The sequence below is a fragment of the Periophthalmus magnuspinnatus genome, chromosome 14 (genome assembly GCF_009829125.3).
Source record: "Periophthalmus magnuspinnatus isolate fPerMag1 chromosome 14, fPerMag1.2.pri, whole genome shotgun sequence".
NCBI classification, from domain to species: domain Eukaryota; kingdom Metazoa; phylum Chordata; class Actinopteri; order Gobiiformes; family Gobiidae; genus Periophthalmus; species Periophthalmus magnuspinnatus.
The window spans coordinates 22,892,479-22,915,490 of record NC_047139.1 but is presented as its reverse complement, the minus strand read 5'-3'; the positions used below and the strand labels follow the sequence as shown (position 1 = coordinate 22,915,490).

At 41.2% G+C, this 23,012-nt stretch overlaps 1 protein-coding gene across 5 annotated transcripts in view; it reads left to right on the top strand.

The window, feature by feature from the left end:
* auts2a (activator of transcription and developmental regulator AUTS2 a) overlaps positions 1–23,012 on the top strand; it is a 228,928-nt gene that overhangs the window by 183,156 nt on the left and 22,760 nt on the right. For all 5 annotated transcript variants that reach the window (XM_055226525.1, XM_055226523.1, XM_033978239.2 and 2 more), the window contains one exon: positions 22,332–22,380. In XM_055226525.1, coding sequence (XP_055082500.1) covers positions 22,332–22,380 — 49 coding nt within the window. The remainder of the gene's footprint in view (positions 1–22,331; positions 22,381–23,012) is intronic.

The window sequence follows — 23,012 nt, the reverse complement described above, 5'->3', positions numbered from 1 at the left end:
GGGTCACGCTTCTAACTGAGAGGTCATGCACACAACGCCCATGAAAAGAAGAGCTGAGATGAGAGGAAAATGGACTCCAACCGCCTTTCTCACACAAACACACACGCACGCGCACACAAATTTTGGGTTTCCATGCTTTTTGGGGACGGTACATTGACTTACATTCATTTTCTGGAGACTGATTTGAACCTTAACCATTAGCTACTACTTGCTAACACTTATAGGCCTCGTACCCAAAATTTGTCTTGCCCCAGTACAGATGAAGCTGTTCTTGAGGTGAAAATGTCTGCTGCTTGCTGTTTGCATTGATTTATGAAGAGTTAGGAAGTGCGTGTTAGCATGGTAGTTGTTGTTAGCATTTCCATGAAAGCAAACGCCGCTCTGGTCTCTAAGAGTTGTAAAAAACATGTATAAATTCATCGTGGTGAATAATTAGGATGCTCATAATGCATAAGGTAAGTGAGGAATAACTTTTGGTCACTGCAAACTGTTTAAAATTATTTCTTTTTTCACAGTAAAAGGACCCAACTCTAACCATAACCTATTTAACCCATATCTGAACTTTACACCACATTGTATGATAAATCCTCATATTGTGAGTGTGTCTGCAGATTTCAGTCCCCAGGATGTGATAAATACCCACCCACACACTTGGACCCTTTTGGGCGCTTTACCTTGGACTTTCTTCAGTCCAATAACAACAATGGAAGCACATCTGGCGGCTGCTCTCAGGCGGTGTCACAGTTGTCCTTCAGCTTTTGAAAGACAGTGCCCTGGAGAATAAAGTGCTCCGACAGGCGTGTAGTTCTTCACTCACTCTGACTGGCCTGAAAAAAGACTTTGGAATGTGGATATTTCCTCAAGTGAAGCTGCGGGCGATGTTGTGCGGATCAATATGGCTTTAAACTGACACAGTTCAGGTGTTTAAGGAGGGAGAGAGCATTTCAACACATGCTCTGTTTACACACCAGTCGACTCCAGACTCTTCTCTGCTTTAAAATGCTTTTGTTGTTTCACAGAAGTAATATACCTGTTTCTGGCACTGCACACTGAGCATTTTCAAGGAATCAAACTCCGCACAGCATACAGATTTTTGGTGGGGTGTTGAAATATAGATTTGAAAGCATTGAAGAAAGAGTATATTTGGACTATACACTCTTTGTGCTTTTCACGATTGTCCTTCTACGACGCTTCAACACTGCCAGTAGACTTAACGTTCCATATTTATATATATATATATTTTTTTACTCATGCATTTGTTGTGACCCTGCACGAGGACTTTCAAGTAGTTTTTCAGAACCCACACCCTCTCATTCAGTGTTTTTTCTTTACTTTTACTACTTTCTATGCATATGGAAGCCACCCTTTGCTTTGTAGTAGAGTTATTCAACTATACTCCGTATAATTGATGTCTTCTATATGTGTATAAATGTGGAAAGTAGTAAACAAAGAAAAAAAAAAAACATTGAGGTGTGTCCAAACTTTTGACTGATAGTGTATGTTTAACCAGTACACACCCTCTCATTGTGTTTTTTTTCACTTTATGGTTACTACTTTTTATATTTTATACATATGAAAGACATCAAATATATGATGTAAGATATATGGAATTATGTAGTAAAGAAAAAAACTGAAATAAAGGGTGGCTATTTTGAGGATTTGAATATAAAATCTAAAAATATGTAACTTTTTTTCTTTACAACATAATCCAATATATCTTACTTCATATATTTGATGTCTTCTGTATGTATATAAAATGTGGAAAGTAGCAAAAATAAAGAAAAATCACATGAATAACAGGGTGTGAATGAGACTGTATCTGGTAATACCTTAACTTTTTCCAGTATCAGACTGTTAAATTGTAGTTTTATGTGAATATAAGTTCCTGGAAATAGGCAAGTTTATTTGTATAGCGCAATTCATACACAGTAATTCAAAGTCCAGAATAAAAACCTTTCAGTCGTATGCACAGCTAAACAGAACCGTTTTGAGCCTGGATTTAAACATTGTCAAAGTAGAGGCCTGTCTCGCACACCTATGTACATCTTAATTACACCTTAATGCAGCAGTTTCCTCACATAGGGCTTCACAAAACTGTCGATGTGACCAACCAAAAGTTAGAAAACCAAAGAATTAAACCACAGAAGCTATTAGTGCAAGACTTTTACAACAAACAGTTAAAACTCCAGTCTTAATGAAACGGTTAACTCAGTTTTCACCACAGTCGCTCGAGCAAACATCATTGGGGTCAGTAAACATCCGTATCGACTGTCAGGGGGCGCTCTCAACACGATATCACACGTGTATTATTTTTGGAGAGCGCTCTTCACCGGACTCGTCTCAGCCGCGGTGACAGGCCCCGCTTTCACACTGGAGAGGCTTGTCAAAAGTGGAGAGGCGGTTTGATGTTCCTGTCTTCATTAAACATGCTTTAATTGGCTTTGTAAGGAGTAATCTCCCCATCTCTCCGTGTCTCCTTGTCTGTTTGGCAGGCAGGCAGCAGAAAAGCAATGCTCGTCTGTCAAAACGTCAGCGCCGTCTCCGCTATGAAAGAGACACATGCCAGCGAGTTGTTGAACAGTGTGTACAAACACTCGAGATCACACGCGCTCTCCAAAGGCCTGTCACTGTTTGCTTTGAAGGAAATTAGGAAAACATCGCTGTCATGTGTGCAATGCTGTTGAAACCTTTTATTTTTTTCGCATCTCATAATGACCCTGAGCGCTCACTATACATCCGCTCGTCACATGATTCATCTGTTATTGTTGGCGACAGTGTTAACAAAATCCAAAGACCCTGGAAGTGTTTTCTTGTCAAACTGAAAGGTGACTGACAGATTGTTGAAGGGCGCGGAGCAATATTCCCACAAAATACTACACGCTGGCTGTTCTTTACTGATTAGCAGATAGTGTCATGTCTTTTGCACTAGTCACAGGCAATACCAGTGATTTTTGTTTTGTTTTTTGGTTAGACTTGTCACGGAAACATATTTTTTAGCGTGATATATCACTGAAGTAAATATAGACGATAAATGATAATATTGAAACCAAATCAGAAAGCAGAATTATCCTCCAAAACGTGTTGTAAATGTACAGTATTGTTAAATATGAGCTGTAACACTTTAGTAGTTAGTTTGTATCTATAATGAGTCATAGAAGTTCATAATCTAACCTTCTACAGTTCCCAGTAACCAGAAGACCAGAAAATAGACCGATAAATATTGACCCTCAAAAAATGTTCTTCCATCTGTCAAGTATGGAACAATAAATCGCTATTGTTCGTGATAATTATAGTGGCAGGCCTAGTTTCGATCCGTTACCAAGTTATATAATGAAAGTATCACGATATCGATCAGTTACCGAAACCATCGACATTTGTATTAAAATGCATTGTAATTTGAAAAGATTTTGCGGCTTTGCGTCATTACCTTAGCTCAACTTCAGCTTGAACTGATCTAAAAAACTACAACTAAAATACAAACAATGCATTTCAATTAAACTTAGACTATGTAAACTAAAATTGTAGCAAAATAATTCAATATTTAGAGAAATTGAATTATTTTGGATAGGCGCCAATACTTTATATACCTATCTGTACCGATATAGCCATATTTGATATCGAGCCGCCCATCACTACTTTGAGACAATGACGAGCGCAAACAGAAGCTTCACTAAACAGACTATAAGTGACGTGAGTTGTCACACAGTCTGCTCTCCTCCCTGACTTCTAGCACTTGAGGTCTCCACTGTAACCCAGAGCGTAATGGCCCGCAGATCTCTCTCTTCACAAACAGGAATGCGTCCATCACAACGCATAACCTCGCTCACCCTCGCTATTTAACGTAGCACTTCTGAAGGCGACAGCTTTGACAGAGGCACGTCGGACACACAGGGAGAAGCTATTACAGAAGACGTGAGTGGATGCGCTCCCAGCTATCCCTCGCATTCAAAGTGGATCGGAATGACATCTTTTGTTTATGGACTCTGCGGCTGAGGTCGTCCTGTCTCTCCGTGTTGCTGTCACCGGAGGAGCGGAGATTTCTGCTTGTCAGAATGGTTTGGAGTTTGGAGATGGGGATTTAAATACTTATGAGACATGACAGGGTTTCAGAAAGGCAAAGGTGAATGTTGTGAAATAGCCTTTAGTAACGCAATGGAATTTCAAACACTTCAAAATGATCAGGATCGTTGCCGTAGCGATTAAAAAAAGTGACAAAATATTGCATCTTTGGAATGAGAGTCCTCAAAATGGTGCGTATAACAGGAAGCAGAAAACTATGACTAGAATACAGAAGGATAAGTGAGTTTGCTGTGGCGTTTTGCATTAGAGTTTATATTAGAGTAGTGATATGTAGGTCTCTCAATAAGGAGTTGTGGGTTCGATTCTTAAGCTAGGAACTAACAAAATCAGTCAGTAAGTATTTTATTCAGTCATTACATCAAAATCAAACATTATTCAACTTGTATAAGGTTGTACGTAACATCTCTATCATGACTGAACGAGTTTAGGCTGAACCAAAAATGACTTATAATGCCTAACCCTATTTAATAATAACGCACAAGAATTCCAAGAAAAGCAGCATATCAGTTCAACAAATGACTCAATATGTAAACAAAAGAAAAACTACTAACCATGCCAGTTCACATGAACCATTCCTGAGTCCTGTAATTTTCAAAAAGTGATGTTTTATACCTCTTTTTAAATGCTTCTATTGTGTAGGAGCTTTTTAATTTATCAAGATCCATACACTAACGCTTCGAACAGAAATGCAGTGACGTTTTTTACTGGTTCTAGTCTTACTTTTTTTGAATATACCTGTTCGTCTAAGATGATATCAACTCTCTCTGTTCGAATAACATCTGTAAACAAGGGGGGAGCTTATAGATTTGATTATATGCCTTATACATCATTACGGCTGTGCTCAAATCAACAAGATCAAACAATTTTACTAGCTTTAACTTAACAAAAGTAGGATTTGTTGATGCGAGATAGATAGACGCACTGTGTCATCAGAACTACTACAATTTCTGCTGCATTTAAAGTCACGCATTGAACTTAAAAGAACTGACTGACTGGTTGGTGTTGGTGTAGAAAAGTTCTCCAGACCAAGACCAACCTCTGACCCAAACTAACCAAAAGACACTCCATGCCAGTTGGATTTCTTTCTCAAAATGACTACCTTGCGTATTCCCTTAAGCCCGCTACACTGCAGGATTTTTCAGTCTTAAATGATTTTTGAGACCACAGACAGACACGAGGAGAATCGTTTGACTCCCGAATCGCTTTCAGATGCAAGTCAAACCTTATTATTTGTGAAATGTGGTGCAATAGCTCAGATAAATGCTTTTTAATACACAGAAGTCTGGCGTTAACTACACAGGAAGTAGAATCGTGTTTACTGCCGCTAATCCGCACCAGCCCGATCTTCGCCGCGTGGCTGTAAACAGACCCAACATGAGGAACTATGCTCGCCTTTTTTACTTTTAAAGAACGCTTCAAACTGGGTTAATAGCGCTGTTTAGTGGACTGTGTTATTATTTGCGGAGGAGAAATTCGAATGGGTAATATGGATGAGAACGCTGCGGTTTAACTTTACGACTTTACAAGAGGTGAGTCATAAAGTCAACTAATTACTTTCGCCATTTCCTGAGTTTATATCTTGTCACTCCATTTGCGCCTGTGGTAGTGGTGATGTTTTGTGGTTACGGTGTGAAACAGCAGCTCAGAGTCACACAGACAACACACACGTGACGAACGCAGCGGATTAAACAGCCAATAGAATATTATAAATGACATTATACAGAAAAATAACATACATCGCCCTTTTATGTTGAGGTCATAACATGGATATATATTGAAATGTTCACTATTTTAACATTGCATACCAGCATGAAATGACACACAATCATTATGTATCCTTCCAAATAATGTCTGAAGCAGTGACCATCCACCATTTCTGCACATTTGCACTAATGGAGTCGCATGGATTCATAGGAATGATCCATCAAGCACTCAGACCCTGTGCTCCCTGCGTGATTTCTCATTAATCTCTCCAAATGTGGCCAGGCTTTGGAAAATGACTGTTCTGTTTTATTCAATGGCTCTGTATGCGCTGTAGTGCACGAGAGGCCTCACTGTGCACTTAACCAGTAATGAGTAGTATCACGCTGCACACACGGATACGCACAAAAGAAGTTAATGGGAGATGCCGATGCTCCCGATAACCGAAACGACATCTGTGCACATCTGTTTGGAAATTGAAGCCGGCCTTGGAACGCAACATTGACTTTGTTTTTTGCCTTCACGGACCAATTAGCGCTAACAGATTTACACCGGCAGATCAATGTGAAAACAATAACAACGCCGGAGCTTTTTTCCAGGCGTTTGATAGCAGCGTGGTTCCACTGTGCCCATTAGCATTACAGAACAGCGCGCACCCTGACCTCTGCGAAATCTCCATCTCGCACACATCCCCGGAGATGTTTTTTTCTTTTAATCTAGAGAACATACAAGGCCACACGCTGGATATATGTGTGTGTGTCTTCCCCCTCCCCAGCCGCGTCCCTCTCCACCTCCTCCTCCTCCTCCTTTCGGCATCCTTGCTACACTTAATTAACAGTTATTAGTGTTAGCGCAGCGCACCGGATAAGATGTCACAAATCATCAAGTCTCGAGGTGCAGCTCCAGCAATTAAGAGCTCAGTCGCACCTTCCCTCCTGCCTCTGTTTGGTGTTTCCTTTTTAGACCTGAAAACACTAATCAAATCATTTCAGCTTTGAGATTTTCGCAGTCATTATTTCGAACTTTAACGACGCACGCACACATACACACACGACTCGGCACCTCCCTCAAAGCTACCCACTACCCGGTCGCACTTTTCCACTCTGCAAAACTACTTCAAAATGTCTTTCTTAAGTCATAGGATTTAATTAAACCCAGCAGGCATTTCTACATATCTCACAATAACATATACTGCCTCTATAGTGGCCTGTCACATTAATTGGAATAATGCTTAAGTAATTAGTCTGTTTTGAATGCACTACTCAGCGCTATCAATTTGTCCTTCACATGCTTAATGGATACTTAATTAACTTGAATTTGACGAAGAGTGAGCATATTAGCGCGGGCTTTCATCTACCACGTCCTTGTAAGAAAATAAAAATCAGTTCATTTCATCCGGCCTTGCATCGCGGTACGAAGGTTTTACTTATTTCCAGGTCTTTTGTGGTTGACTCCAGGTCTGGCTTCGTAGTGCTCTCAGCGCAGAAGTGTAGTGGGCTGAAGTGGTGCTTACGCTGACAGAGAGGGGTCCTGATGAATAGAGATGGGTCGTTTGAAATAACCGGAGTGAATGCGGAACGGCAGCGAGTGAAACAAACGCTACACAAAAGGACGCTGCGGAGAGACTGACCCGCGTTACTCAACCTTAACACTGGATCGAGGTTTCAACAAGGGGGGCTTTTGAATGGTCAAATGTGTGGAATACTCATATATTCAGATCAGCCAGATTTGTGAATGCATTATATTGATAATTGACGATTGTCTTAGTTGGTAGGTTCATGGTAAGTAGTCACATTTTTATATAGCGCCTTTCCACGTTCAAGGCACCACATCAAGGAACCACTCACCCATTCACACACACATTCATACACCAGAGTACGCAGACACTGGGGTGGGTTAAGAGTCTTGCCCATGAACACCCCAACATCATTCATCTGTGGGAGCTAGAATCGCTCCGCCAACCCGAACTACTCATGAGTCCTTATGTGTTCTTGGGCAAGACGCTATGTAGCTATGTATCATTTCCTTTTTCACATTTTGACAGCTGTTGCATCCTATTTTATCAATTCCAGCGCTGAAATCATCCACCTGATTCTAGTAAAGCTGTATGGAGTTTAAAAACACAGCGGAGCACTTCCTGTTTCATCACATGACATCACAAGGTGGAACAGATTGGAGAGTTTGAGTGAAGAACCTAAATTTGCAGGGTTTGTGTGTTAAATGTGTGAATGAAACAAAACACAACTCCAGGTCTGTTTGTGATGAGGAAACATTAGAACATAGATAGAAAATAGCACAATATGGGCCCTTTAAACAACTTTTATTGAATTCTAATTAGTTTTAAGTGATTGTTTGCAGCCTGTCTTCTCATAATACTATTTGCAGTTCTCAAAAGCCTCTTGGTAAAACTGTGTTAAGAGAGTGTAAAAATTTCGAGAAAACACATGTTAAAACTGTTAATCTTTTAAATTTAGCTCGTCCCATAGGAAACATGAAGACACTCAGTACGTTGTTTTGATTGCCGTGTTACAAAAGCAGCCTATAACAGAGGGGCAGGTTTTTGGACTAATATGTCAGTGTTTGTGCGTTGCCAGGTTTGTATCGGTCCTCCTCCCTCAGGCCATATCTGTCAGGTGTCAGCAAAATAAGCCCGAGTTAACAGTTATTAGAAGTGTCACGGGGGCAGTCATCCATCAGCTGCAGTGAGCTCTGAGCCCGACACAGTCACTTGATGTTGGCCCTGTGTAAACGCTGTTGACGTGCCTGGACTGGCTCTCAGCTCCTCTCTCTGGTTTTCATTTAACGGAGATGAGATCTGGAGAAGTGAGTGCTTTGAGGGGCTGTGTGCTAGTGGGTAGTGCTAACAGGAGTGACGGCTATCTCTGCCCACAGGAGGCACGGGGGCTGCTCAGGTTTGTTATTGTCCTGCTGAGATGGAGCTGAGAGATGAGATTTGTGTACACACATGTTTTGTTTATAGTGGGAATGGGATTATACAGAGGTTCCCAGACTTTAAGGTTGCACATCCTTTGAAATGTCTGAGACTTTTATCACTTGGGTGGCCTTGGGTGGCCTTATTTTTCTTATAATTCGGTGCAATATTATTAGTAAAATTACACCAAAAAAATATATTTATAGGCAATATAGTTCCTGTGGTGACACATGGGGTGGCCAATCAGGAAATCCACTGCCCCGTCTCTGGATGGATCATAGAAGTACCTTTTTATGTATTGAAGCCTGTGCATTGCATTTAAAACATTAGGCTGCACTGGGTGATCCAAATTATTAGAATTATTTGTGTCCATTACTCTCTTTGCATACTCCCGGGGTCAGTTTACACATCTTTGGAGGTTCCAGTACCACAGTTTGGGAACTCTCAGATAATACTTTTACTGTTCATACAATTACATGAAAACAACATTATGTGGTAGGAATTATGACATTTGTCTGTTTCCAAGCCACAAGTTACTCCTGAATTCTACCTGACTATAGCCTGCTCTCCAAAAACATAGATGTGTGTGTTTATTCATGGAGAATTTGGTTAGCTATGCAATTGTTTACAACTCTGTGCAGCAAATCGACCAGAACAGCAGCTCTTACATCAGCTATAGAATGAAAAAAAAACACCTTTATTACTGTGTTTATCTGTCAATGTATTGCTGGTAGTGCAGTGAAGACTACGATAAACATGGGGCACTGTATATTTGGCTCATTTAATTTGTAATTATCTGCGCTCTGTGGTCCCATTATCATATTTTAGTGCTCCACCTTTATTGTGAACGTAACAACCAAATAAAGTCAACAGCTACCGGGGCTGTTTTCTCATTAAGGCCGGTGATAAATCTTTCTCCTGAAATGTGTGTTGTACTTTTTGTTGTTTTATTAAGAGGAGGGAAATTGGATTGATTCTGGTTTAAATATGTCCTATGCACAGATGCAGTATTTTAAGGACTGCTCTTTCTGGTTCTCTTATGGGTTTAGCAATGTGGAGCTAAGCTAACATTTGAGTACTATAATATACTGAACAAACAGCTCTGAGCGTCTGAGACCAGAGCTGTTCAAAGAAATTAAAACAGTTTTAATATTGAATGCCTAATTAACTTCATTTGTTATTACAGTTCAACCATGGAACCTTGAAATGACTATGTTTAAACTCATGAGAACTTGACAAAAAAAAATCAAAATATACAAGTAAACAAATGTTATGATAACCGTAAATGGACCATTAAAACAGGGTTGGAGTCTCAATCTGCAGTAGTATATTTGTACGTTGCTTAGTAGACGATATTCGCAGTAGTCCTAGTACTAGTTTCTATACTGTATGCATTTTTTACATCCTGGATCGACGGTGTTTTTTTGACATGGTTGAGACATGGGTTTTTGGCTTTCAAATAACATACTTCAAATGCACTGGTAAAACATAGGTTTGAGTCGGCCATGGCACCTATAATGTTCTCAATGTTAAGATGTAATTCATATGTTTAAACCAGGTGGAACGCATGACGCTACAGACATTTCCTTGACAAATTATTACATTTCAGCAGAGGTGGATGAAGTACTCTGTTTTGTTAAATAAAAGTACAGATACAGTGGTAAAAATGTATTTAAGTAGAAGTAAAAGTAAAAGAAACGCATGAAAAAAATCTATTATAAATGTCGTAACGTCTGCAAGATCAAAGATACAGACTCGGGGTAAAAGTTTGACAGAGTTTATTACAAGTAAGGAAATGTGAATGTTGGTTGAGCAGGAAGTAGAGAGCTGGGTCGGAAGCTGACGTGTTCGTACCATTTGTGGGGAGCTGGGTCGGAGGCTGAGGTGCAGGAGTATTTTCAAGAAACAGGATCTGACAAAAAAAACGAGAAAAAACTGCTGAGTACTATGAACATAATCACAAAAACTAGACTGAGCCAAGCAGAACTGTACCACGGAGGATACACAGACAATCTGCAGGTGTGTAGTGGGTGGTGCCAGAGTCTCCGCCCAGCTCTAGACAGTACACAGAAGGGAGGTGGGAAAGACAGCACAGAAACACAAGGACAGACTTGTTATAATTAAAGTACTTGTTTAAAAATGTACTGTAAGAGTAAAAAGTATTTCACACAAGGGTTGTTAATTTGTTTCAGTGTTAAATCTGGTGATATTGAGTAACAAATTATGCATATTTTGGTCAACAGTAGCAGTACAAATCAGTTCTTAAATTTTCTCATGAATTTTGTGTATTTATTGTTGTACGCTCAAAGTCAGGATGTTACCTCGAGTATGATTACTTTTCAGTCCAGTTAAAAAATGTAATGGAGTAAAATTCACTTAAGTACAGTGCTTTACTCCTTTTACTTCGTTACCACCTTCTTTTCATCATGGTCCATGTGTCATTAGTGTATACTCATAGGTGCAGTACTTTTGGATTGCTGCAGTGTTTGGGTTGGTCATGTATCAGCTCATTTCACATTCTGCTTGTCTGTCTGTGGCCTGTCTGCTGCTGATAAAGGTCTCATCAGAGCAGTGGTCGAAGCGGCGGGAGCGCTTTCATTTCGCCCTCATTACAACAGCCTCCAGAGCGTCGCGGGGCTTCAAAGCTGCTTGATTGCATTATGGGAAATTTGGCGTAACACGGGTGTAATCTGTGCCATATGACAGTACACCAAACCAGTTCTATAGGAATGAACTACAGCGCATTCCCAAGTAGTGTTCAGATTGTAGAGCTGGAAAGTAACTGATTACAAATACTCACGTTACTGTAACTGAGTAGATATTTTGGGTATGTACGAATATACGAGTTACTAAGTACAGCACTAAAGTAAGTTGTTGTCGCTGTAGAAGGTCGAATTATGAACTTCGATGACTCATTATAGACACAAACTAACTACTTAAGTGTTGCATCCTGTTATTTATTTCTTGCAGCTCATATTTTTAACAATATTGTACATTTAAAACACTTTTGGGGGGAAAATTTTGCTTTATGGTTTGGTTTTGATATTATCGATTATCGTCTATATTTACTTCAGCAATATATCGAAGTTCAATATTTGTAATCGTAAACGGCCGAGTCTCTACTCCTTTTTATAGCCACAAACAAAACAGCACTGCATCGTCTGCTCTGATTGGTCAAAGATAAATTCTGTTAGTACGGATGATCCAGTTTTGTATTAAAAACTGATCTATATAGTATTTTGCATGTGTACTTTTTTACTTTCACTACTTTCAAGCACAAATTTATAAACCTGTTACAGTAATTACTTTATCGACTTATCGTTCAGTATAAGAAATATATTGGGGCAAGATAAGACTTGAGTGGTAGAGGCTGGAATAAATAACTTCTATGGATAATTATTAGTTCATTCTGCTATTTATTTGAATGGCACAGTATATTTAAAAACACGTTTACTGGGATTATCCTGTTTCAATATTACCGTTTATCGCTATATTTCTCTTTTGCAATATATCATCCTACAAATTTGGAAGCAGTGAATTTGTAACTGTAAGTGTGTCTGTATAATCCCTCAATTGTAACTGTACTATTGCTTGAGTACAGCTTTTCAATAGTGTTTCCTCCAGTACTAGAATGTAACATCACCTGGATGAGAGCATGTGGTCAAATAATATACAAATGACCATGTAAAGTCAAACATTAGCCTGATTTCCACATGCTGTTTCCAAAGGTCATACACGGGCAAGCCCTGTTTATCACTGCGACAGTCATTAAAGCGATTGGCTGGAGATAAAGAGCTGTAAAAGAATGGTCATTTTCACCATTTTAGAAAGGGTGATTATGGGCATCATTAGCATCCATCATTATGTGTAAGTGGGGCCACGGTCCACTAAATGAGATCGGGCGGTTTGGCTGCACACGCTATGACGGAGGGAGAGAGATGCTGTATCCATGGGTTTCAGAATGATGAAAAATGAAGACCGTTGCCATAGCGATTGACCATTTAAAACAAAATATTATATCTTTTTAACAGTGAAAAGCCCTCAAAATGTTATATATAACAGAAAGCTGAAACCCATAAATAGGCTGACTTTATCCATGTGTTTCAGAATGATGAAAAATGGAGAGCGTTGCTATAGTGATTAACCATTTAAAACTAAATATTAATATCTTTTGAAAGGTGAAAAGTCCTCAAAATGTTGCATATAACAGGAAGCTGAAATCCGTAAATAGGTTGACTCAATTCATGGGTTTCAGAGCGATGAAAAATGAGGGCCGTTGACATAGCGATTAACAATTTAAAACATAAAATTATGTCTTTTGAATGGTGAAAGGCCCTCAAAATGTTGCATATAACAGAAAGCTGAAACCCATAAATAGGCTGACTCTTTTCATGGGTTTCAGAATGGTTAGAAATTAGGGCCGTTGCCATAGCGATTAACAACACACAAAATATATCTTTTGAATGGGAAAAAGTCCTCAAACTGTTGTAAGAAACCTGAAACCCAGTGTGGCTGCATTGTAAAGGCTGGTACCATTGGGTCCAGTACATTTTCTATGGGAGCGTTAGCATTAGCTCCAAACACGCTAACATCGCCTGAACACTTTACAAATTGCTGTTAGAAGCCACGGTCCATTACATAATCTTGACACACATTTTAAACATCACTGAGAGCTATGTTCAACAACACTGCCATTGTCAGGTCATTATCAACAAACAACCAGCAGTGTGTGTTTGTTTTTAGTTTGCAGTAAACGGTTTATTCTTCATCACAGTGGATTGTGATTTGGGGAGTGCTTTTTTTCTGACTTTTCCATGTACAGTACTGCAATGGGAGTTCTGATTTGTCTTCTGAAAATCAAGTGAGGAGACTTGGATGAAAATAACAGCTTATTTTTCTTCAAAGTAGCAGAGGACGCATACTATTTAAAGATGGGCTACGCAAAATCGACTTTTTGGAGCTTTCTACCATGTTACAACATATCCCTCCTGGGCCCTATTTGAACCCTCCTTACAGTTTCCATTACAGTTTTATCTAAGGCAATTTTCCATAAATATACAAAAGCGTTACACAAAACAATAAGCTATAACTTCACAAACCTGATGCGATGTGCAGTAGTTTCAGTTGCGGAATGCACACTGATTGTAATGTGATAGCGCTCTGAAGGAGAGTGACTTAGCGCAGAGAGCAAAGGGAGGGAGTGTCAAAAATGAAAGTGAAACATGTTAATACATTGTTTTCGATGAATATAGCATTTTCAGAACAATAAAAGGTAGCATGGTGATCTAAATATGTTATGTGTTAGCAGTTAATACCCCATAGAAATGAATACCTCCTCTGTAAAGAAATAAGATGAAATAACCAGAAAATTTTACAGTTGTCTCTTTCTAGCATCATCACACACTCATCTGAGCATGTACAATCTGGACAGCTGCAATGTTATGTTATGAAAATGGTGTATTAGTGAAAAATGCATCAGTATCCAGCAGAGAAAGCTCCTATTTGAAGAGACGGCAACAAAGCAAAGCTAAACCGATATGTTGTTTTGACACGAATGCAAGGATTTTACAAGGACAAGGATGTAACAAGGACAAACCAGCTTCAGCGGCTGCGGACAACAACTGACAACAATTATGTCTTTGAAGTTGAATAATGGCAACACTTTCTGAGGCTATTATAACGCAAATTATTTCACTTTTTTAAATTGATGCTAACAGAGAAGACATTGAACTTTATGCCTGGTTTTGTTTCACGTGAATAGGCCCAGACATCACAGAGATATTCACAATAAACCAGGTCAAAACATCTGTAATCTAACAGTTAACCACAGAAATCTGACCTGTCTAGCACAGTTTTAACTATGGGGATTTTAGAAAGTTGTGATGTTACATAAACCCAACCTGTACTGCATGATCTTGAGCTGTAAAGGATGAAGTATAAGACCACGTAGACTAGTATACACCCATGGACCACTATGGAAACGACCTGGACCACTGAGGGATTACACAGATATAAGGCCACACAGTAATATAAAAGAAAGTACTATTATTTAATGTTGAAAATTGCATTATAGAGTGTCTATTCCTTAGTATCGAAATCGAGTCTTTTGTATTGTATGTGGATGTTGTTAGGGTTAGCTCTGTACAGCAGCGTGAGGTTTTGTGATGCTCGCTCCAGAGTGAATTCATTAACAGTGTCAGGTGTTGCTGTGCCCAGAGCCTTGTGGGTGACAGGTGCTTGTAGGGCTGCCCAGTCCTGTTACACTCCTCTGTAGTCGTGCCTAAACTCTTTTCTGCGTGACTAAAGCACACTTCTTGAATTTTCCTGGTCAGAGACAGTGAGGACAAGGACTTAGGGTGTCCACCTGTCTGTGTTTGTTCTGCACAGGCCATTTAGATCCTTGTCCCTCATCCAACTAATGTAGAGAATGTGCCACTTTTATGTGTCACTGATTTAAAAAAAAAACATGATTGTGTTTTCCTTCCATAAAAATATAATTATGTAACTGTGTCCTATTTCAGTCTCTTTCATTGTGTTTTGGGGACGTTCAAATAATACTCAACCCTACAGTACTCCTGCTTTTACAACTGTTTGAGCTGGTCGATATTCAAAAAAATGTAGGCTGTATCACGATTTTCTTGGAGCCAATAATGAGCCAAATCCTGAACATCTGACAAGCACTGACCTCTTTGTGGTAGTGACCCGCCATCGTCTCCCTGGTTTACCTGTCCACAGCAGCACATGAGGTCACACTGTGTGGGTCCCTCTCTGGATCAGTGCAATGTCCAGTCCCTCGTAAACGGTGCAAATCCTCTTAGAGTCTGTCTGTGAGACATAGAGGGGGGGAGAGAGAGAGACAAACAGACAGAGAGAGAGAGAGAGTGTAGCTGACACAGAGTGAGCCCAGATCATCCTCCTGAAGCCTGCTGTTTGTAAACACACATGTAAGCCGCGCTGAGACGCCGCTGATGATGAGGCTTACAGGCCCAGTCCTGGGTGGCCCTTTCACGCTCTCAGTCCCAGTGGGCCCCCATCAAACTGCAAAGAGCGTGGAGAAAAACTGAACGATAACACTGGACCATTCTCCCATCACACACACTGCTCCTCTGCTAGCTCTTTAACAGGAAAAACAAAATCTAATTACATAAACAAACACAAACAACACTCGTGTTTACAGAGAGGCTGACACTCTGTGAGAGAAAACAGGCTGTGTGCCCTGAGAGCTCCACTCACATAACCCCAGTGTGAATGTGCCAGTGTCAGGAGGCAGCAGAGCCGCTCACAATGTGCACATTTAGGACCCCCTGCCCAACAGCGCGGTGCAGTTTGTGGAGGAAAGCGAGGAATGTGTCCCGCGGGCCGATAGAGCCGCTCTCAAAGGCATCTCTATTACAGCAGACAAACACAGCCTTATGCCACGCTCAGCAGCGCGCCACTCATGTCTCAGGACGATGCCCCACGCCAGCCATGCACGCGCCCTCCTGGAAATCTACTGGCCCTTTTCCCCAATGCGCACAAGCGCTCGTCTGATGACTGTTTACTCTGAGAGCCGAGCGTGTGCTCCAGAGGCACCTAAATGTGCTCTTTTTGATCCTCGTTTGACGATAATGAACTGGAATAAGAGTCTGCAACGTCCTGATGTTCTTTATGTGATATCACTGATTATATGATGCGGTGTTAAGCCACTGTCATCCTGCTTTATTCTCAGTGGAACAAGGTGCCAGGGAAATAAGCCGGTGCCAAACATGACAGCTCTGCTCAGGTCTGTGCAGCCGGTGGCCTTTTATCGATAGTGACAGATAAAGAGGCCTGTGATCTCACAAAACACCCTGCTCCAGAGCTGATTATCATCCCCGCTGATAGCGCCGCATGCTAATCATTGTAAACATCATGTTGTGGCTTTGACACACTTAGGCTTATCTGTAATTGGTGTAATTGTTACCAGCGTTTAACGAGATTGTCTTGCAGATAAGCTGAGTGCCAAACGGGTTGGGTGTGGGAGCCTGCTTCAGATGTGTCTCTGCCAGGGCATTAGATCAGCACTAAGTCTCTCTGCTCTAATAATGAACAGCAGCTACGCGCCCGGCACAAATCTGATAAAGGGGTTAGCGATGAGGGCCATGAAATATTTAAATGTACAGGGCTTCAAAGAGGAAGCAGCCGGCTCTCATGTCAACCCCAGACCCCCTGCTGCCGGCCGCAGTCTGCTCTCTGCTCCACATGTGGGTTACAGCTCTGACCGACACAAAATGGCACCATGGGAAAAGACCTCCACTAATCATTCAAATAAACACATTCAAACTAATAGACGAGAGCATCATTTCTCCTCAGATTCAACTCTATTTATTCATCAACAGCAAGTATCCAGGTTTGTGTACTATCACTGATCTCCTCCATCCCCCTGTACAGCTTTGAGTGACAGAACAAGTCGTAGGAGGGGGCAGGGTTGTGGAGGTGGAGCCCAGGGCAGCGTACTAGTGTTTGATGTCTGCGGGCCATCTCTTGTCCCTGTGGAGAGCCTATCATCGTACTCCCACTCGGGGCTCTGGAGAGGCATGTTTGAGTGGAGCATGGGGGGTGGACTACCAGGACGCTGGCTTAGGAAGGATTTTCAGAGACCAAAACACAAGTTAATGTTTTGAAGAGACTGTTCTTATTTTTATCAAGAAGAACTACTGAATTTAACTGAGGCTGGGCAATTAATCGAATTTTAATCAATACTGAGATTCTTGAGAGTCATGCTTGGGTTTTTTTTAGAGGTCTACAACCACTTCTTTGTAAAATCATATAGTTTGGAGCAGACTTTTGAAGAAATGGGCAATTTTTTGATAGAGATTCACTAATATAAGACTTTTTTTTATACCATATCGCCTAACTACTAGCTTGCTGATACGCTTTCACAAATTGTCATCTTTTGCTCAGAGGGTAGACAAGGACACACAACTTTTTGCATTGAAATATATTAATAGCCATTTTAGTATTGGTAGTGGTGCATTGACTTCATTTCAGTTATATTTGAAACATTTCACCAGACACTTCCAACGGTTACTGGCGTTCGTCTGCGTTTTGAAGAATCGCCCATATGCTGTTGTCAAAGGCGAGCTCGTGATTGACTGGCCTGAAATTATTCGCGGGATCACAGCCCACATTCTATGGTAACGTCTGTAATTTTACCCCAAAAAAAAGGGTTTCATGTTTCTCTTGTGACTCTGTGATGGGTGTAAGACATTAGGGATGTAACCAAAGAGGCAGACAAGGTTAAAGCGCCCAGATTACGCTATTTTCTGATATGTTATTATGTAGTTTCCTCATCACAAACAGACCTGGAGTTGTGTTTTGTTTCATTCAATCATGTTTAACACACAAATCCTGCATATTTAGGCTGAGTTTTTCTCTCAAACAGAAAACACTCTACCTGTTCCACCTTGTGATGTCATGTGGTAATACAGAAAGTGCTCCACTGTGTTTTTAAACTCCATACACCTTCACTAGAATCATTTGGATACTTTTAGTCCTGTAATTGCCAATCTCTACTGTACAAAATGTAAGGTAACAGTCTAATATGGGTTAAAGCTCACAAGAGTCAATTTTCGGACTGATATCTCTGTAGTTCTTAATACAGAGGTTCTCCGTCGCCCCTTGAGCTCGATTCAAACAGTATCGTGCAATCAGATGAGTTTATTTCATTAACGCACACACAACAAACGAGCTCATTGGTCATCTATCATTTTGAAATAAATCAAACTTCTCTCACCTCAGATTAACAGTTTAGTCTTTTGCTCATTGTGATCCCTTTTCCAGTCCGCTATGATATTTTTCCCTTTCTTTTTTTCTCGTAAGCAGTCATATTTGTTTTAATACGGGCATCTTCACAAAGTATAGGACCAGTGTGTATTCTGAATCCCAGGAAGTCCCCAAAGTCAGACTGATGGGTGGAGGAGTAACGTGTTTCCTCTGCTGACAGCCCGGCTCCTTACACACACACACACACACACACACACACAATGTCGAATGGATTTGATTATTGCCTACCAGATCCAGATAATGTCTCCCATTGATCAGGCCATTTATCTCAAACTGCCGGGGCCCAGGCTGCTTTCAGGGAGCACAGATAAGAAGATAAGTAGATAACATAGTCCCTACTGGCTTTTAACATCCTACGCACACACAAAGGAGACGCGTATTACTGAAGAACTTTTCACTTAAAGAAGACAGACTATGCCTTTTTGGAGTTGTTCAGTATAAAATTATAACATATATACGTAGATCAGCTATTGACATTATAATATTGATCTGAAACAGTTTCGTAATAGAAACAGGTCCATTGATTTCCTGTTCAAACTTGCAGAACTGATTTCACTCTAACAAGCAATCGTTTACATGTTTATAATGTTTACAAAAGCCTAGGTGACTTCTTTGAACCCAGAGTGTGAATTATTTTAACCGCAAGTAACAACAGGGATGTGGGTGGGGCTAAGTGGTGGGTGTAAACAGGGATTTTATGAGCACTCATGTTTTGAATGCAGGACCATACAAGATTAATCAAACATACAAGAATCTTTGAAAATATAACTCAGAAGAAGGTAATGGTGAGGCAACATGATCACATTATAACATTAAAAACTCATGAAAGTTGATTTTACAAACACGTTTGATATGGGCACATCTTGTAACTTTCCAAAATGCTTGTTCCACTCTGAGACTGAGTGTGTGATGGTGCCCCCTTTCTTTGCTTGATGTATTACAGACGCAGTTTAAGATTAGTGATGAGTGACAGATTAATTTATGTCTGGCTTCATATCTGAAGAACTGGGAAGAAAGAAGCTGTCAGTGGTGTCAGAGGTGTCAGAGGTGTCTGGTGTCAGTGGTGTCAGAGGGAGGCCTGGAAATGAGGGTTTGACAACTCATTCAGATCAGGTCACATGTACTTATTTTATTGCATTTGACTGCTCTTTTGTCAAGGAGAACCCAGTGCAAGTCCCAACACAACCCACTACATCAGTGTGGAGAGTAGTGTCAATAAAAACACACACATTTAATGTATTTAAATTTGATTTTCATAGTTTTGACTGCACCTACATCTACACCTACTTCAGACCACAATAATGATGAATCAATCATTGATGTAATAAACACAAATAAATCCTGTCATTTTATGAAAAGAACTTTATACCCAAAGTGACACTTCTACAAACCGAAATGCTTGGGATTCTTGGGTTGTTTGTTCCCTGTGAACTGAATCCTGGTTTGAAACCATAAAGTACAGGCACATAGAGTTGCAATAGCAATGCATCTCAGAAAAAAAAAATCAGTTACATGTTTTTCCAAGATTGTGTAGTTACAGTAGGACTGTCCATTAAAGGTGCATATGTATACACATAAGATCCTCATGTTGTTTACAGAGGAGGACAGGCTCCAGTGAGCCCTGGAGACCAGCTCAGGTCACTTATAGTGGTCCTGGTGCTTTGAGGCTGGGACCTGTTTGAGACCTGGGTGCCCAGTCTGGGTGGGCCACACACCCGCTGACATTCCCACTAAGCTGTGTTCATATGAGCCCATGTGAACTGAAGAGGAATGAGCAGAAGCTGAGGGCCAGTGGTGGAGAGCTGCACGCTGCTCATAAAGGAGCGTTTTGTTTTTGCTCTCTCCCAGTAGCGGCAGCCTGCTGGGGAATTCATTAGCGGCTGACATCATCTCACTCACAACAGAAAGAATATCTTTCTGCCTGCACCCCTCCCTCCTCCTGCTCCTCTCTCCATCTCTCTCTCTCTCTCTCTCTCTCTCTCTCTCTCTCTCTCTCTCGCTCTCCTCTGCACGGCTCGTCTCCACTCTTCCTTTGCGCGCCATTTACACCACACCGAGACACATTGAGGTGCGCTCGTGCAGCAGGCTGTTGGACTCTTCTTTCTAGTGTTCGTTTTTGTGGTGGAGCAACTGAGGTTGATCCCGTTGGAAATCAGGAAGTGGGCGGACCCGGTGCGCAGCAGCTCGGAGACCGCGGGATGAATGGGAGTTTGTGTGGAGTCTACCAGCGGAGAGACGAGCGACCTGCGAGTCAAGACCGGGCTTCACCGAGACCGAGACGCGGAGCGTGGAGAGGACGTGTCCTGAGCGCACAGTGCTCGTGCACTGCCTCAGCACTGTGAGGAGCTCGCGCTTGTTGGATTCATTTGTTTAGTTGGCTGCATTCCTCGCGCGCAGACGCGCTTTTGGGTTGTTTTCTTCCTTTCGGATCTTTGTGAGAATACTCGTGAGCGGATCCGCTGTATTGAAGAACGGAGAAAGGAGAAGGGTTTGTGCAGACGCGCACGGTGAGACACATGGCGCTCTTTGTCCAAAAAGCGCAATAGCTTTGTGCGCAGCGTTGGATTTTCTTGGAAAGGCTGTCCGTTTTTCCGCATGGCTGTCATCGCTATAAACGGAGTAGATCTCTTCGCTTCTCGTGTGGATTATATTGTTTGAGCTGCAGAATGTGAAGCGGGGCCATATTTTCCAGACCAAGTAATATCACGGACTTTGAAGCCTCGCCACATCAGAGGTATGCGCCGAACCATTCGAATCATGCAGTTTTAACCACGGCTCTGCTTTGTGTATTTTTAGTCAGTCTTTGCTGTAGAATTGAATAAGTAAATAGAGTCAGCTTTATAATATCTGCATTTATCCAAATCCCCCTTTCCCCCAACAAAAAGAATGCGTCCTCATCAGCTGTCATTGGTCTCACATTTCAGCACATTTATTGTTGAATTTAAACATTTTATAGCTCAACCTTTGTTTTATGATAAATGACACATGTGTTATTAAATGAGTTCACATATCCTGGCACGAAACCACTTGACCATTGTGTTTTGATGGAGAGAGTGGCGTTGTCCCCGCGCGCGTTGGCATCTGCTGTGACGTCTTCTTCAGACTTGTACCTCCATCCTGATGCTTTATTCTGCTCTGTCTGTGATGCTTCTAATAGGATACGTGTAGTTTTTTAAATCAACGTTGTAGTAGATGAGGTACATTTCCTTTCTTTTATAAGGTGAGCGCACAGAGGCTCACGGCGCAGTGCTGCTGTTTGTTGTGGAGCCACAGTGCCATCAAGTGGTGGCACAAGGAACATCTGCGTGTTTGATGATTCTAACCACGCGCGGTCACGAACACTGAGATATTTTATGACAATTAGGATTTAGGAGGTTTCAGTCAATAATAAACAACAAACTGAAGAAAATGTGCAATGTATTGAATTTACTTGATAAGAGATGGTAACAGTGGAATAATGCTGAAAGTAACACATGTTTGAGGTGGAGGGTCCAAAACCTTTTCTCCTTTGGGATGTTGAGGTTTTGTCTGGAATGTCAGCAAAACGACAAACATCTGTATGGAGACAAGCAAGTGACTCCAGCAAACCAAGTATTTTGCAACTAAAAAACATCTAGATTTGAATAAATGAGGGATATATACATTTATATTGTGTGAAACATTCAAGGCAAAGCTGGTTAATTTTTATGAGACAAGCAAAACGTAGTGCACTTTTGAATCGCAGTTTTGCATTTCACACCTGAATCTAAGAACTATTTCTCATCTGCTTAATAATCCCAAACATTAACAGTTTGTTTGTTTTGCTCTTTTCCAGGGTTCCGATGCAGGCTCGGAGAAGTTTTTCAGCACAGCAACAGCTAAAGGTGCGTATTATTTTGTTATGCAAGCCTAGCGTTAATACTAGTTATATAATTGCTGTGTTTGTGAGACTTTAGATTTTTTCATCTAAATGTATCACCTGTTAGCTTGTGTCTTGTCTAGTAGCACAGATGTTTTATAAAAATACACTGACGTTGAAGCATGCCCCCAAACACACTACAGCTGTGTGGATAGCTCCAAAAGCCCAGGATGAGGCCGAGGCAGGAACAGCATCTGTTTATGGGCTCAGTGTGCCAGCTCCACATGTGACCTCATTATCAAGTCACTAATTTGCTGTTAAAAGCCGTGGCGTTTAGTGTGCGGGGGATAATGGAGGCTCTGGGTGAATGGACATTCCTGTGTAATGGGGGGGAGTTACCCGGCTGGCAGGCTCGAGATCAGGGTTACGACCTCTTCGTGGCTACAGCTCAAATGGGTGCGTCGAGGTCATTGTGTACACCTACAGCCCCGTCCTTTCTCCGTGCTCCTGCTGCACTCAGCTTTGATTCCCCTGGGCTTGATTTGTGGCGTGTATTGGGGTAGACTCAAGACTCAATAGCCCCAGCTCGATAGGGAGGTTTCCTTTTGAACGCACTGATTTTGGTTCCTTGAAAAGATTAAGGCTCCTTTTGTGCCG